At 46.5% G+C, this 14685-nt stretch overlaps 1 protein-coding gene across 1 annotated transcript; it reads right to left on the reverse strand.

The window, feature by feature from the left end:
- Window positions 1-5808: 5808 nt before the first annotated feature.
- On the reverse strand, window positions 5809-6687 carry LOC126963345 (baculoviral IAP repeat-containing protein 5-like). Its single transcript, XM_050805592.1, has one exon. It carries the CDS (start codon window positions 6645-6647, stop codon window positions 6219-6221), a length of 429 nt encoding a protein of 142 aa, XP_050661549.1. The 5' UTR covers window positions 6648-6687; the 3' UTR covers window positions 5809-6218.
- Window positions 6688-14685: the final 7998 nt, after the last annotated feature.

Here is a 14685-nt window from a genome sequence, read left to right on the forward strand (position 1 = left end):
AGCAATAAGGATATAGAAAAAACTTTCTACTATCATGAAATAAAAGGTAGCTACTCATTGCTATTATTTCATAATTGCTATCAACTCCTTGCTATTAAATTCAATTTGACAGTCTATGTTACAGTAGAAGGTTCTCACAACTAATATAATAGCTCTTCGCTTTGTCCCTACATATGAAGTGTTGTCTATTATGGTTTCAACCATTCACATGCTAAAATGTAAAGTGTCCTCTTAAATGCAGAGTCATTTATAAAATCAGTACTGTAACTTGGAGACAATTGAAACTGATCTCTTCCATGTAACACCAAAAGCATGTAAAAGTGTGAATACATTTCTCAGCAAGAGGTAGTGAAAAACAGGGCTGATTTCGTCCTCCTATCAGTTCTGAAGCATCAGGCCCCGGCATCTGCTCAGAACCTGGCTGCATGCTCTGGATCAGAGTCAGTTATTTGTCACTGATATGGGTGTAAGGCTTGTCACCATTTATCCAGGATGTTTGACACATCCAGCTCACCCAAGAACGCACTGGCAGAAATCAAAGATTATTTGGGGCTGGGTGCAGTGGTTCGCACCTGTAATCCCAGCACTTTGAGAGGCCGAGGCGGACAGATCACCTGAAATGGGAAGTTTGAGACCAGCCTGGCCAACATGGCGAAACCCTGTCTCTACTAAAAATACAAAAGGGGAGCTGAGGCAGGAGAATCCCTTGAACCCAGGAGGCGGAGGTTGCAGTGAGCCAAGATCGTGCCACTGCACTCCAGCCTGGGTGACAGAGCAAGACCCCGTCTCAAACAAAACAAAACAAAAACCAAAAGAAACCACAAAGATTGTTTGGAACAACCCAGAAGAAAGCTAAACACTTGGAAATAATTTTCAACCCAAGAAAAATTCCTGAATATCAAACATTCCAAGTTCTTTTATTATTATTTCACAATGTAGTCAGATAAAGATCTTTTAACGTGTCTCAATTTTACAAACTTTCCATTTTTTAAGTGCAGAGAATGCCTGTTTTTATGTTGTTGGTGGGTATCAAGGGCATGCCCTAAACGCATGCAAAGAAAACAATTGAGAAGTAAAAATTATGGAGCTGAGGAGATCACAGAAAAAATGTTAATTAAATACCTGGTTTTTATTTTTTCTTTACAAACACACAGACTACGACAGTGGTTCTAGCCCCAGGTCCAGAGGTGAGGGAAGGAACTCAGTCAGACAGCTCTACCAGGAAGTTTATCTGCAAATAGGAAAGTTATTTTACTGACATTTACAGATTATCAGAGCACATGTGTTGACTGTATGCTCTGGGTATGCAGAGGGTCTGGGTAGAGCTGTACACACCTTTTTGCTGAGTCCTCGTTGCTATCTAAGATGTAATATGTGGTCCTGAACATGGTTTGTTCTGTGACTCTAACAAGAAACCAGATTATGAGCTGGACCTTCTGGGCATAAGTCTAGAGCTGTGTTGTCCAGTAAGGTAGCAACTTGCCATATATAGTTATTTATACTTAGTTTTATTTTATTTTATTATTTTTATTTTTTTTTGAGACGGAGTCTCGCTCTGTCGCTCAGGCTGGAGTGCAGTGACCCGACATCGGCTCACTGCAAACTCCGCCTTCCGGGTTCACGCCATTCTCCTGCCTCAGCCTCCAGAGTAGCTGGGACTACAGGTGCCCGCCACCATGCCCGGCTAATTTTTTGTATTTTTAGTAGAGACGGGGTTTCACCATGTTAGCCAGGATGGTCTTGATCTCCGGACCTTGTGATCCACCTGCCTCGGCCTTCCAAAGTGCTGAGATTACAAGCATGAACCACTGCGCCCGGCCTATACTTCATTTTAATGCAATGAAAACTTCAGTTTTCAATAGCCACATTTCAATTGGTCCGTAGTCACATATGATTGATTAGTGGCTCAGGTAGAGATTTCCGTCATCACCGGAAGTTCTGCGGACTGTGCTGGGTCCCTGGGACCGGTATTTGTGAACCAGCAGCAGGAATATCGCCTGGAAGCTTGGATGAAATGCTATATCTCAGCTGTGTCCAAACCTATTGAGACAGAATCTGCTTTTTAATGACAATCCCAGGTGATTTATGTACCATTCAAGTGTAAGAAGCACTGTTCTAGACAATCGAGGTGTAAACCAAAAATAAAATTCTAAGCACCCCCCCCACCATCTGAACGGACTTCCTCCTCGGCCAGAACACTCTTAAAATTTAACCTGAAAAACTGGTTCAGGCCATGACAGGAAGTGGGTATCGGATGTGCCTCATTATACCTCTCTGGCAGTAACATCAACATAGACTTGAAGTCTGATAAGAAACATTTTACAACCTATTCTCTCTGAAGCCTACCACCTGAAGGCTTCCTCTGCAAATAAGAACTTTGGTCTCCACAATTCTTTATCTTAACCCAGACGTTTCCTTTCTATTGATCCCAGGTCTTTAGAGAAACTCACCCAATTGTTAACCAAAAAATGTTTAAATCTATCTATAGACTGGAGCCTCCCCCACCCCCTTGCACCCCACTCCCCACTCCTTGCTTCCAGTTGTCCTCCTTTCTGAACTACACCCATGTATTTCTTAAATGTATTGGATTGAAGTCTCATGCCTCCCTAAAATGTATAAAACCAAGCTGCACCCTTACCACCTCGGGTGCATGTTCTCAGGGCCTCCTGAGGGCTGTGTCATGGGTCATGGTCACTCCTATTTGGCTCAGCATAAATCTCCTCGAATATTCTACAGAGTTTGACTCTTTTCATCCATAGAGGAAGCATACCCTAAGGCTTAGAAGAAGGAAAGAACTGCATCCAGATTGGGCTATAGGTGCAGTTACTTCCTACAGAAATGCGTCTTTCCTATGGCTTCTTAAAACTGAGAAAAATATTAAGTTATGAGAAAAGAAAAGAACTTTTATCTGAGGAACGCAGGTCCTTTTAATTATTGGGCCCAGAGAGGCATTAAAACGAGGCAGCAACTGTCGCAGAATTTTGCACCTTAGTTCAGTTGTAAATGGATTCTTTTCACACAACCAGGAACATTTAGGCACGAAGGCACATTAAAGGGTGAGTAGAGCAGGATTGTATTGGGTGAAGAGAAAAATGGAAAAAACAGCAAAGCGAGATAGAGTCCTGCCAACAGGCCCCCCACCTCACAGATTGAATCCCAGGCCACCACACAGGAACTGAAGAGGCCAGGCTCCTCCCATTGCCCATGGCTCCGCCCCTCCCCCCAGGGTGCATGTGGGCAGGCTTAGACAAGGTCCTGGGCAGGTTCCCTCATCTGCACAAAAGTATCTAATGTAAACGCTTGTGGGGCAGGTCGAAGATTCTCCGGGGATCTCTTTTTATATGCCCAGGCATTTGACTGTCTCACAATCATGCCCTACTCCCTGCTTTGAGCTACGTATTCATTTCTTGAAATGGCTTGCTATTGCCACAGGCAGCTATAAGTTAATCTAATAATGCCACATGGGACACCATAACCCACACCCTAATGCTTCACAGTGTATAGCTAATCAGTGTTATTTCTGTAAACCAATGGGAATTCCTGACCAACAACTTTGTCTTAGCCCACTCCCTGTCTCCCTCTTTTTGCCTTTAAAAATTCACTTGCAACTACTGCAAATTGGAGTGTATATTCAGGCAACTTAAATCTATGCTTCTGGGTTGCAGTCCTCAAATGTGGCCTGAGTAAGCTCTCTACTTATATTAGTTTTGCCTCGACTTCTCCCTTTTAAGTCAACTCTTACCTCTGGCTACAATTTAACAATCAGTGTCTGTACAACTGTTTGTGTTGACCAATGCCTTCTTTCTTGACCTGCTCATAAAAATAGCTAAACATTTATGAAGCCCTTACTTTGAGCCATGAACTGTTCTAGGTGCTTCATCCATTTTGATTCATTAATCCTCACAAGCAGCTCTACAGGTGGCTTCTATTAACTTTATTTTACAAATGAGGATTCTGAGACATAAAGACTGGAAAGAAGTTAAAGTGACAATGGAAGCAGGGCACAGTGTTTTGCACGTGTAATTTCAGCACTTTGGGAGGCTGAGGCAGGAGGATGGCTTGAGGCCAGGAGTTCAAGACAAGCCCAGGCCAAACAGTGAGATTCCATCTCTACAAGAAAAAAAAAAAAAAAAAAGAGTCACAATGGCTGACTCCAACTCAGCAGTGCCTGGGCCATAGAGAAGTGTGAAAGGAAAATATTGAGGCCCCCAAATTACTAAGCTAAGGGAAAAGTCAGGCTGGGAATTGTTCAGGACAAACGTGCCTCCCGTTCTATTCAGTCATCCCTCTGCTCACTGAAATAGATGCATATTGCTTCCTTTGGAAAAGCTTATCAGAAGCTCAAACAATGCAACTGTTTGTCTCTCACCTACCTGTGACCTGGAAGCCCCCTCCCTGCTTTGAGTTGTCCCCACGGTCACGCATGTCCATGTGAAGAGAGTCCACCAACAGGCTTTGTGTGAGCAACAAGGCTGTTTATTTCACCTGGGTGCAGGCGGGCTGAGTCCAAAAAAGGAGTCAGCAAAGGGTGGTGGGATTATCATTAGTTCTTACAGGTTTGGGATAGGCTTACAAAGTACCTTCTCAAGGGTGGGGGGCGGGGCGAGAATATTACAAAGTACCTTCTTAAGGGCAGGGGAGAATATATGTATCAGTTAGGGTGAGGCAGGAACAAATCACAGTGGTGGAATGTCATCAGTTAAGAGTATTTTCACTTCTTTTGTGGATCTTCAGTTGCTTCAGGCCATCTGGATGTATACGTGCAGGTCACAGGGGATATGATGGCTTAGCTTGGGCTCAGAGGTCTGACATTCCTGTCTTCATATAGTAATAAGAAAAACAAAATAAAATAGTGGTGAAGTGTTGGGGCGGTGAAAATTTTGGGGGGTGGTATGGAGAGATAATGGGCGATGTTTCTCAGGGCTGCTTCGAGTGGGATTAAGGGCAATGTGGGAACCCAGAGTGGGAGAGATTAAACTGAAGAAAGGGGTAAGGGGTGATATTGTGGGGTTGTTAGAAGGAGCATATGTCATATAAAATTATTGGTGATGGCCTGGGATGCAGTTTTTTTTGTTTGTTTTTTGTTTGTTTGTTTGTTTGAAATGACAGGCTTTTTATTTCTCAGGAACAGCCGAGATGACCTCCAGAGGTTTCCAACGAAGCCGTAACAATCCACCCTGCAGCTCTGTGACAGGGAGGAGGGCGAATCCAATCCATCATCTTACACCAGACTTCAGCCCTGCGGGAGCTGCTGCCGCCAAAGAAAGCCGGGACCTGGGCAGACTGCATCCCTCCCCCGTGTGGAGAACGTGACAGATGTGAAGGTTGGGCTGACAGACACACGGCCTGCAGCAGCCCAGCCAGTCCCACACAGCATCCAGCCAAGTCATTTAAAAAGGATTCAGGCCACTGCCTTTTTCTCAGGGAGGAGCAGCCAGCATGTGCCCCGCAGCTCACTGGGCCTGTCTAATCACACAGCAGTGGCAAAAGGAGTATCTGCCAGATGCTTCCTATCACTCTATTCTGTCTCCACGTCCACCTGAAGTTCACCCCGTTTCCCCAATGACTTAGAATGGCTTTGTGCTTAGTTTTAATTGTAGTTTGTGCTATTCTGTGAATTAACAATTCAAACAAAATAAGAAAGACACGTTGTGAAACAGCAGAGGAGCCAGAGACTGTCTGCATTCCCCTCCTCATCACACACAAGTCATGCATCTACCAAAAAAAAAAAAAAAGTGGCCTCTGAGGCAGCACAGGTGTGACAGATGAGGAACCTGCAGCTCAGATTCAACAGAGTCCACACTCAGGACTGTGTGACAGCCTCAACAATATGAGGTCCAGACACATTCACTGTGGAAGGCTCTGCCCACGCCAACAAAGCCGTCAGCTCTAGCAAAAGGGACACCACCTTCTTCCTCCACCACTTCTCACCTGGTAAGTCCGGGAATCAGGAAGACAAAAATAAGCCAAAAAAAAAAAAAAAAGAGAGAGAGAGAGGCAGTCACTGTTATCAGCAGTACCCACTGCACAGGTAGAAGCACCTCTGGTGCCACTTTCGAGACAAAACAAGATACAGCTGAAATATCTAATTGGAAAATATTGATCTTCTCCTTTCCCAAGGCATTGCTAAGGGTCCCACAGGAAGGCTGGTGGCACCAGGGAATAAATCCTGGAAGTGGTGCAACCACTCTGGGACCAGGCAGCTCCAGCCAGAGGCCTCAGTCCATGGCAGCCAGCTGCTCGATGGCACAGCGCACTTTCTTTGCAGTTTCCTCAAATTCTTTCTTCTTATGGTTGGTTTCCTTTGCAATTTTGTTCTTGGCTCTTTCTCTGTCCAGTTTCAAAAATTCACCGAGGGTTAATTCTTCAAACTGCTTCTTGACAGAAAGGAAAGCGCAATCGGATGAATGCTTTTTATGTTCCTCTATGGGGTGGTCATCTGGCTCCCAGCCTTCCAACTCCTTGAAGCAGAAGAAACACTGGGCCAAGTCTGGCTTGTTCTCAGTGGGGCAGTGGATGAAGCCAGCCTTGGCCATCCGCTCCAGGGTGCAGACGCAGCCCTCCAAGAAGGGCCAGTTCTTGAATGTAGAGATGCGGTGGTCCTTGAGAAAGGGCTGCCAGGCAGGGGGCAACGTCGGGGAACCCATGCCACTGCCGCCACCTCTGCCAACGGGTCCCACGATTCAAATCTGGGATGCAGTTTTTTATGAATTGAGAAACCAAAAGGAAGACACAAAGTCCGAATAAGAGAAGGAGAAAAACAGGTATTAAAGGACTAAGAATTGGGAGGACCCAGGACATCCAATTAGAGAGTGCCCAAGGGGGTTCAGCATAATTATTTGCTTGATTAGCGAGTTTTGGGGCTCTATCCTTGAGTTTTTTTATGTTGTCATATACCAGGCCAGATTGATTTAGGTGAAAACAACACTCTTCATTTAAAAATATACAGAGTTGGCCAGGCGCGGTGGCTCACGCCTATAATCCCAGTACTTTGGGAGGCCAAGGCGGGCGGATCACGAGGTCAAGAGATGGAGACCATCCTGGCTAACATGGTGAAACGCCGTCTCTACTAAAAATACATAAAATTAGCTGGGTGTGGTGGCAGGCGCCTGTAGTCCCAGCTGCTCGGGAGGCTGAGGCAGGAGAATGGCATGAACCTGGGAGGCAGAGCTTGCAGTGAGCCGAGATCGCGCCACTGTATTCTAGCCTGGGTGACAGAGCGAGACTCTGTTTCAAAAAAAAAAAAAAAATATATATATATATATATATTTATATACATATATATATATATACACACACACACACAGAGTCCTCCTTTTTCAGCAGTGTGTTGAGGCCTCAGGGATTTTGGAGGAAATAGAAATGCAAAGCCAGCAATTGTTTGTTAAAGAAAGATTAGAAATGGCTAGGAAGAGTGAGTGAGATTGATAGTGTGGTGGAGATAGCTGGGGAGAGGTAGAGGGTGGCATAAGAACAGAAATGAGAATAAGAATGAGTATAAAAGTGAAGAATAGGACTTCATCAGGGGGAGAGTGTTGGAGTGTGTCCTGTCAGCAAAGATCATCTATCCACTCCAAGAGGGAGTCAAGAGTGGAGGATTGGGGACAGATATTCACAATGGAAAGGAAATGAGAGGTTTTAAGAGGGAGGCTAACAGCTTGTAACCTACATGGAAGAGGTTATGAAATGACGACAGAATAGAATGGGCCTGTGAGGATGTAAGCAGATTTTTCCCTTGGTCCAAGAACAATTTGCCTTGTGTGGGAAGAGATTGATAGGTGGAAACTCCAGTAGGAGAGTAAATAGCAGTGACCAATGAGAAGAAGAAAAACTGTCATGAGGGACAGAAGTTGGAACACTAGCTGCTTCTTTAGCTACCTTATCAGCATAAGTGTTGCCCTGAGCGATGGGATCTGATGCCTTTTGATGGCCCTTGCAGTGAATGACTCCAGCTTCCTTTGGAAGTAAAGCGATTTTAAGAAGAGTTTTTATTAAAGAGGCATAAATGATGGAGGACCCTAGCATAGTAAGGAAATTTATTTCTGCCCATATAACAGCATGGTGGTGCAGGATATGGAAGGCATATTTAGAGTTAGTATAAATATTGATGCATAGTCCCTTTGCAAGAGTGAGGGCCCGAGTTAAGGCAATGAGTTTGGCTTGCTGAGAGGTAGTGGAGGGGGCAGAGCAGTAGCCTCAATGATAGATGTGGAAGATACTATAGCATAGCGTGCCTTTGCTGGTGAGTGGCGATTAGGCCTGGTGGAACTGCCATCAATAAACCAAGTGTGATCAGGGTGAGGAACAGGAAAGAAGGAAATATGGGGAAATGGAGGATGATGAATCAGAGAGATACAGTCATGGGGGTCACGTGTGGTATCTGGAATAATGTGGGAGGCCAGATTGAAGTCTGGGCCAGGAACAATGGTAATTGTGGGAGACTCAGCAAAGACTGAGTATAGCTGAAGGAGCTGGGGGGGCAGAAAGTATATGCGTCAAGTGTGAGGAGGAAAATAGATTTTGAAAGTTATGGGAACTGTAGAGAGTAAGTGGAGCATAGCTTGTGATTTTGAGGGCCTCTGGAAGTATTAAGGCAGCGGCAGCCACCGCACACAGACATGAGGGCTAGGCTAAAACAGTAAGGTCAAGTTGTTTTGACAGAAAGGCTACAGCACGCAGTCCCGGCTCTTGTGTAAGAATTCTGACCGCACAGCCCTGTACTTTGGCTGTGTGTAATGAAAAGGGTTGGGATGAGTTAGGGAGAGCTAGTGCGGGAGCAGCTTTTAGGGCTATGTTTTAAGGAATGGAAAGGGGAGTGAGGAAAGGATTTAGGATTTATGGGGTCAGCTAGGTTTATCTAGAACAGAATGGGTTGTGGAGGGAGGTATTAAGGATAGGAGAGTATATGGGTTTGGCACTGTGGGGTGGATAGGCCAGACAATTTTGTTGATAAGGCACAGATCCTGAACTAACCTATAAGACTTGTCTGGTTTTTCGACAGGTAAAATGGAATTGTAAGGAGAGTGTATAGGCTTTAAAAGGCCATGCTGTAACAGGTGAGTGATAACAGGCTTTAATCCTTTTAAAGTGTGCTATAGGATGGGATATTGACATTGAGTGGGGTAAGGGTGACTAGGTTTTAATGGGATGGTAAGGGATGCATGATCAGTCACTAAGGAGGGAGTAGAGGTGTCCTATACTTGTGGATTAAGGTGGGGAGATACAAGGAGAGGATGTGAAGGAGGCTTTGAACTGGGGGAAAAGGTGGCAATGAGGTGTGGCTGTAGCCCAGGAATAATCAGGGAAGCAGATAATTTGGTTAAAATGTCTCAGCCTAATAAGGGAACTGGGCAGGTGGGGATAACTAAAAAAGAGTGCATAAAACAATGTTGTCCAAGTTGGCACCAGAGTTGGGGAGTTTTAAGGGGTTTTGAAGCTTGGCCATCAATACTCACAACAGTTATGGAGGCAAGGGAAACAGGCCCTTGAAAAGAAGGTAATGTGGAGTGGGCAGCCTCCATAATGATTAAGAAGGGCATGGACTTACCCTCCACTGTAAGAGTTACCCAAAGTGTCTGTGATGGTCCAAGAAGCTTCCGAGGCAATGGGGCAGCATCAGTCTTCAGCTGCTAAGTCGAGAAGATCTGCGAAGGAGTCAGTCAGAGAGCCCTGGGCCAGAGCTCCAGGGGCTCTGGGAGTGGCCGCCGGGTTGGACAGTCTGATTTCCAGTGGGGTCCCACACAGATGGGACATGGCTTAGGAGGAATCCCAGGCTGCGGGCATTCCTTGGCCTAGTGACCAGATTTCCAGCACTTGAAGCAATATCCTTGGGGAGGCAGTCCTGGAGGAATGCCTAGCCTCTGCGGTTCAGACATTTAGAGGTTCTTGTGTGCTGGAGATGTGACTGGGGTTTCTCTCACAGTGGAGGCAAGTTAATTGCAACTCAGAAATATGTTGCTACTTGACTGCCTCTTCTCTATTATTGTACACCTTGAAGGCAAGCTTAATTAGGTCCTGTTGTGGGGCCAGAATCTAATTTTTGGCACTTTTTCTAATGTTGGGAGCGGATTGGATAATAAAATGCATATTGAGAATAAGATGGCCTTCCTCTGGGGTCTAGGACAGTAAAGTGTCTAAGGGTTGTTGCCAAATGGGCCATGAACTGGGCTGGGTTTTTATATTTGATGAAAAACAGCCTAAATGCTAACTGATTTGGGAGAGGTCAGATAAAGAAAAAAGGAGCGTTAACCTTGACTATGCCTTTAGCTCCAGCCACCTCTTTAAGAGGAAATTGTTGGGCAGGTGGGGGAGGGCTAGTCGCAGAACGAAACTGTAAGCCAGACCAGGTGTTAGGAGGGGAGGTGATAGAAGGATTACAGGGTGGGGGAGCAAAGGCTGAGGAAGAATTGGGACCTGGCTTGGCCTGGCAAGGAGCAGCCTGGGGAGAAGGGGAGAGGTCAGATGATTCCGTAGAAAAGAAGGATTCAAAGGACTCAGAGCTTGGGGTGGAAACTGAAGGAACAGACAGGAAAGAAGAAAGATTTGGGACGAGTTGCACTGGGAGCAGAGACTAGGGAGAGACCGATGTGTAAAAGAATGCCTAGACGTCAGATACCTCAGACCATTTGCCCATTTTTTCAACAAACATTATCTAGATCTTGTAGGATAGACAAATCGAAAGTGCCATTCTCTGGCCACTTAGAACTACTGTCGAGTTTGTATTGGGGCCAAGCGGTATTGCAGAAGAAAATAAGGCGTTTATGTTCTAGGTCAGGTGTGAGTTGAAGAGATTTTAAGTTCTTAAGAATACAGGCTAAGGGAGAAGAAGGGGGAATGGTGGGCGGTAGGTTGCCCATAGTGAAGGAGGTAAGTTTAAAGAGAAAGGTAGAGACACGGAGAAGAGGGTGGGTGAGCAGCCCTGGGCTGCAATGTGGGTGAGCAGCCAAAGCAGGCATCCCCGCAATTGACTTGCCACCAAGGGAATGTGGGTGAATGATGGAGGCAGACGTCCCCACGGTGATCAGACACCAATGAAATGTGGGTGAATAATCAGGCAGACATCCCCGCAGTGATTAAACACCAAAGGAAGACTGTCTTCCTGAGTCCGTGACCAGCGCCGGAGCTTTGGGTCCATGGATAAAATGTGTCTCCTTTGTCTCTACTAGAGAGGAAAAAGAACTGGAATTGGAAAGGCAGGGAGATTGAAGGGTAGCGAGAGAGGCTGGAGAAGAGTGAAAAGACCGCTTACCTGATTTGAAATTGGTGAGATGTTCCTTGGGCTGGTTGGTCTGAGGACCCAAGGTCATAGGTGGATCTCCTCACGGAGTGAGGGCGACGACAGGAGATGACAGGGGACTGGTCTCCCTAAGTGTCATGCGCGTCCGTGTGAAGAGACTACCAAACAGGCTTTGTGTGAGCAATAAAGCTTTTTAATCACCTGGGTGAAGGTGGGCTGAGTCCAAAAAGAGTCAGAGAAGGGAGATAGGGGTGGGGCCGTTTTATAGGATTTGGGTAGGTAAAGGAAAATTACAGTCAAAGGGGGGTTGTTCGCTGGTGGGCAGGGGTGGGGGTCACAAGGTGCTCAGTGGGGGAGCTTTTTGAGCCAGGATGATCCAGGAAAAGGAATTTCACAAGATAATGTCATCACTTAAGGCAAGGACCAGCCATTTTCACTTCTTTTGTGGTGGAATGTCATCAGTTAAGGCAGGGGCAGGGCATTTTCACTTCTTTTGTGATTCTTCAGTTACTTCGGCCATCTGGGCATATAAGTGCAAGTCACAGGGGGTGCAAGTCACAGGGGATGCGATGGCTTGGCTTGGGCTCAGAGGCCTGACACTAAGGAGTCCTCCTGTCCCGGGTCTTCAGCACCAAAAATGTCACGTGCGTCCGTGTGAAGAGAGTCCACCAACAGGCTTTGTGTGAGTAACAAGGCTGCTTATTTCACCTGGATGCAGGCGGGCTGAGCCCGAAAAAGGAGTCAGCAAAGGGTGGTGGGATTATTATTAGTTCTTACAGGTTTGGGATAGGCTTACAAAGTACCTTCTCAAGGGCGGGGGGAGAATATTACAAAGTACCTTCTTAAGGGCAGGGGAGAACATATGTATCAGTTAGGGTGGGGCAGGAACAAATCACAATGGTGGAATGTCATCAGTTAAGGCTATTTTCACTTCTTTTGTGGATATTCAGTTGCTTCAGGCCATCTGGATGTATACATGCAGATCACAGGGGATATGATGGCTTAGCTTGGGCTCAGAGGCCTGACACCCACCTTTTCGGACAAACCAATGTACTTATTACATATATTGATTTGATGTCTCATGTCTCCCTAAATGTGTAAAACCAAGCTGTGCCCCGACCACCTTGGGCACATGTCATCAGGACCTCCTGAGGCTGTGTCACAGTGTGTGTCCTTAGCTTTGGCAAATAAACCTCCTAAAAGGAGAGAGACTTGTCTCATCATTTTTCTTGACTGACGGAAGCCACGCAAGACCATCTCTGCAGGCTGCTGGAAGACTATGTTCCTGGAAGACTCCTGGAAGACTATGGCTTTGGGGGCTTCTCACCAGGTGCAAAAAAAAAAAGCACATTCACGTTTTACAGTGTGTTAAGGATCTCTCCTGTGTCGTGTGCTCCTCCTGGTTCCACCTGACTCCCTAAGAGGCTCCACGGGTTGAATTTGCCGGCCTATTTCGAGGGATGGCCTTGCAGAGCTCTTCGTTTCCTTCCTATTTGTCTCCTTTAACTCAGCCTGTTGCTCAACTCTTTCCCCAAATCCCCAGGAAGAACCCAAGGAAGAGAAGAAAAAGAGCTGCCAGTTAAAGTCACGCCAAATTCCCAAGGCAACCTGTCCCGCCACCGCCCCCCCACTCCCGCCGCCCCCTGCTCCCCACCCGGAAGGCAGTCCTGCCCAGCCCCACAGCAGGAGAATCAGCTGTTTCCTGCCCAACCTCAGTGGCTCAGGCTGAGTCATCCTTTTCCCTGCCTGCGCCAAGGCGTGGCTCCTCCAATCCCTTACAAAATGCTTCCACCCCAAAATGCTCAGCCAGCCTGTTAAGGGCTGGAGAGCCAACTCATTCAGTGTCTCCTTTGAATTTCATGAATTAAAAATGACTGCACTTATCCCAAAGTGCCACTGACAGATCTGAGATGAACCCTGTTGGCCTTTGGCAGAAACCAAACTGCCCACATGCATTAAGTCCAGCAGGAGGGCTGGGGGTTGGCCAGGGCCTGGCCTCTCCGATGACTAAAGAGACATGTGAGCAAAGTCAGCTGTGGTCAGCATGAGTCTTTTTTTGAGATGGGATCTCACTCTGTCGCCCAGGCTGGAGTACAAAGGCGCATCTAGGGCTCACTGCAACCTCCATCTCCTGGGCTCAAACAGTCCTCCCATCTCAGTCTCCCAAGTAGCTGGGACTACGGGCATGTGCCACCATGCTCAGCTAATTTTTTTTTTTTTTTTTTTTGTAGAGATGGCGTTTTGCCACGTTGGCCAGGCTGGTCTCAAACTCCTGGCCTCAAGTGATCCACCTACTTCAGCCTCCCAAAGTGCTTGGATTACAGACTTGAGCTGCCACACCCAGCCAGCATCAGTCTTGCTTGTTTATTCAAAATGTAGGTATGGGGTGTCTTGTTATGAACCCAGAAGGATCTGAGAGAGGACTCACTCAATTTATTTATTTATTTATTTTATTTATTTATTTTTTTGAGACGGAGTCTCGCTCTGCCGCCCAGGCTGGAGTGCAGTGGCCGGATCTCGGCTCACTGCAAGCTCCGGCTCCCAGGTTCACGCCATTCTCCTGCCTCAGCCTCTCGAGTAGCTGGGACTACAGGCGCCCGCCACCGTGCCCGGCTAGTTTTTTGTATTTTTTAGTAGAGACGGGGTTTCACCGTGTTCGCCAGGATGGTCTCGATCTCCTGACCTCGTGATCCGCCCGTCTCGGCCTCCCAAAGTGCTGGGATTACAGGCTTGAGCCACCGCGCCCAGCCGGACTCACTCAATTTAGAAAGTTTATCTTGCCAAGGTTAAGGACACACCCATGACACAGCCTCAGGGGGTCCTGGTGACATGTGCCCAATGCAGTCGGGAGCATAGCTTGCTTTTATACATTTGATGGAGACATGAGCCATTAATCAATACGTGTAAGATGTGTATGGGTTCCATCTGGAAGGGAGAGACAACTTAAAGATGGAGCAGCTTGCAGGTCATAGATGGATTTAAAAATGTTCCATTTGGCAATTGGTTGAAAAAGTTATTATTAATGGAAAGGAATGTTTGGGTTATAAAAAGGGGTTGTGGACAAAGGTTTTATCATGCAGAAGAAGCCTCTGGGTAGTAGGCTTCAGAGAGAATAGATTATAAATGTTTCTTATCAGACTTAAGGTCTGTGTTGATGTTAACGTTGGTCAGCTTTTCCTGAATTCCAAAGAGAGGAGGGGATCATGAGGCATGTCCAATGCCTCTTCCATCATGGCCTGAACTAGCTTTTGTCAGGTTAACTTTCAAATGTCGTTGGCTGAAAGGAGGGGTCCATTCAGATGGTTGGTGGGCCTTAGAATTTTATTTTTGGTTTGCACTGTGACACATTGCTCAGAACCAACATGGCACACCACCAAGAACACCTTTTGCCCCTCCTCTCCAGCACTCCGCTTGGCTGGTTTTAAGGTGCTAAATTCTGGAAAGGTAGA

The sequence above is a fragment of the Macaca thibetana genome, chromosome 9 (genome assembly GCF_024542745.1).
Source record: "Macaca thibetana thibetana isolate TM-01 chromosome 9, ASM2454274v1, whole genome shotgun sequence".
Classification (NCBI taxonomy): Eukaryota; Metazoa; Chordata; class Mammalia; order Primates; family Cercopithecidae; genus Macaca; species Macaca thibetana.

Coding starts and splice junctions, on each gene's coding strand:
- LOC126963345 (XM_050805592.1), bottom strand. CDS start 6,647: ATGGGTTCCCCGACGTTGCCCCCTGCCTGGCAGCCCTTTCTCAAGGAC.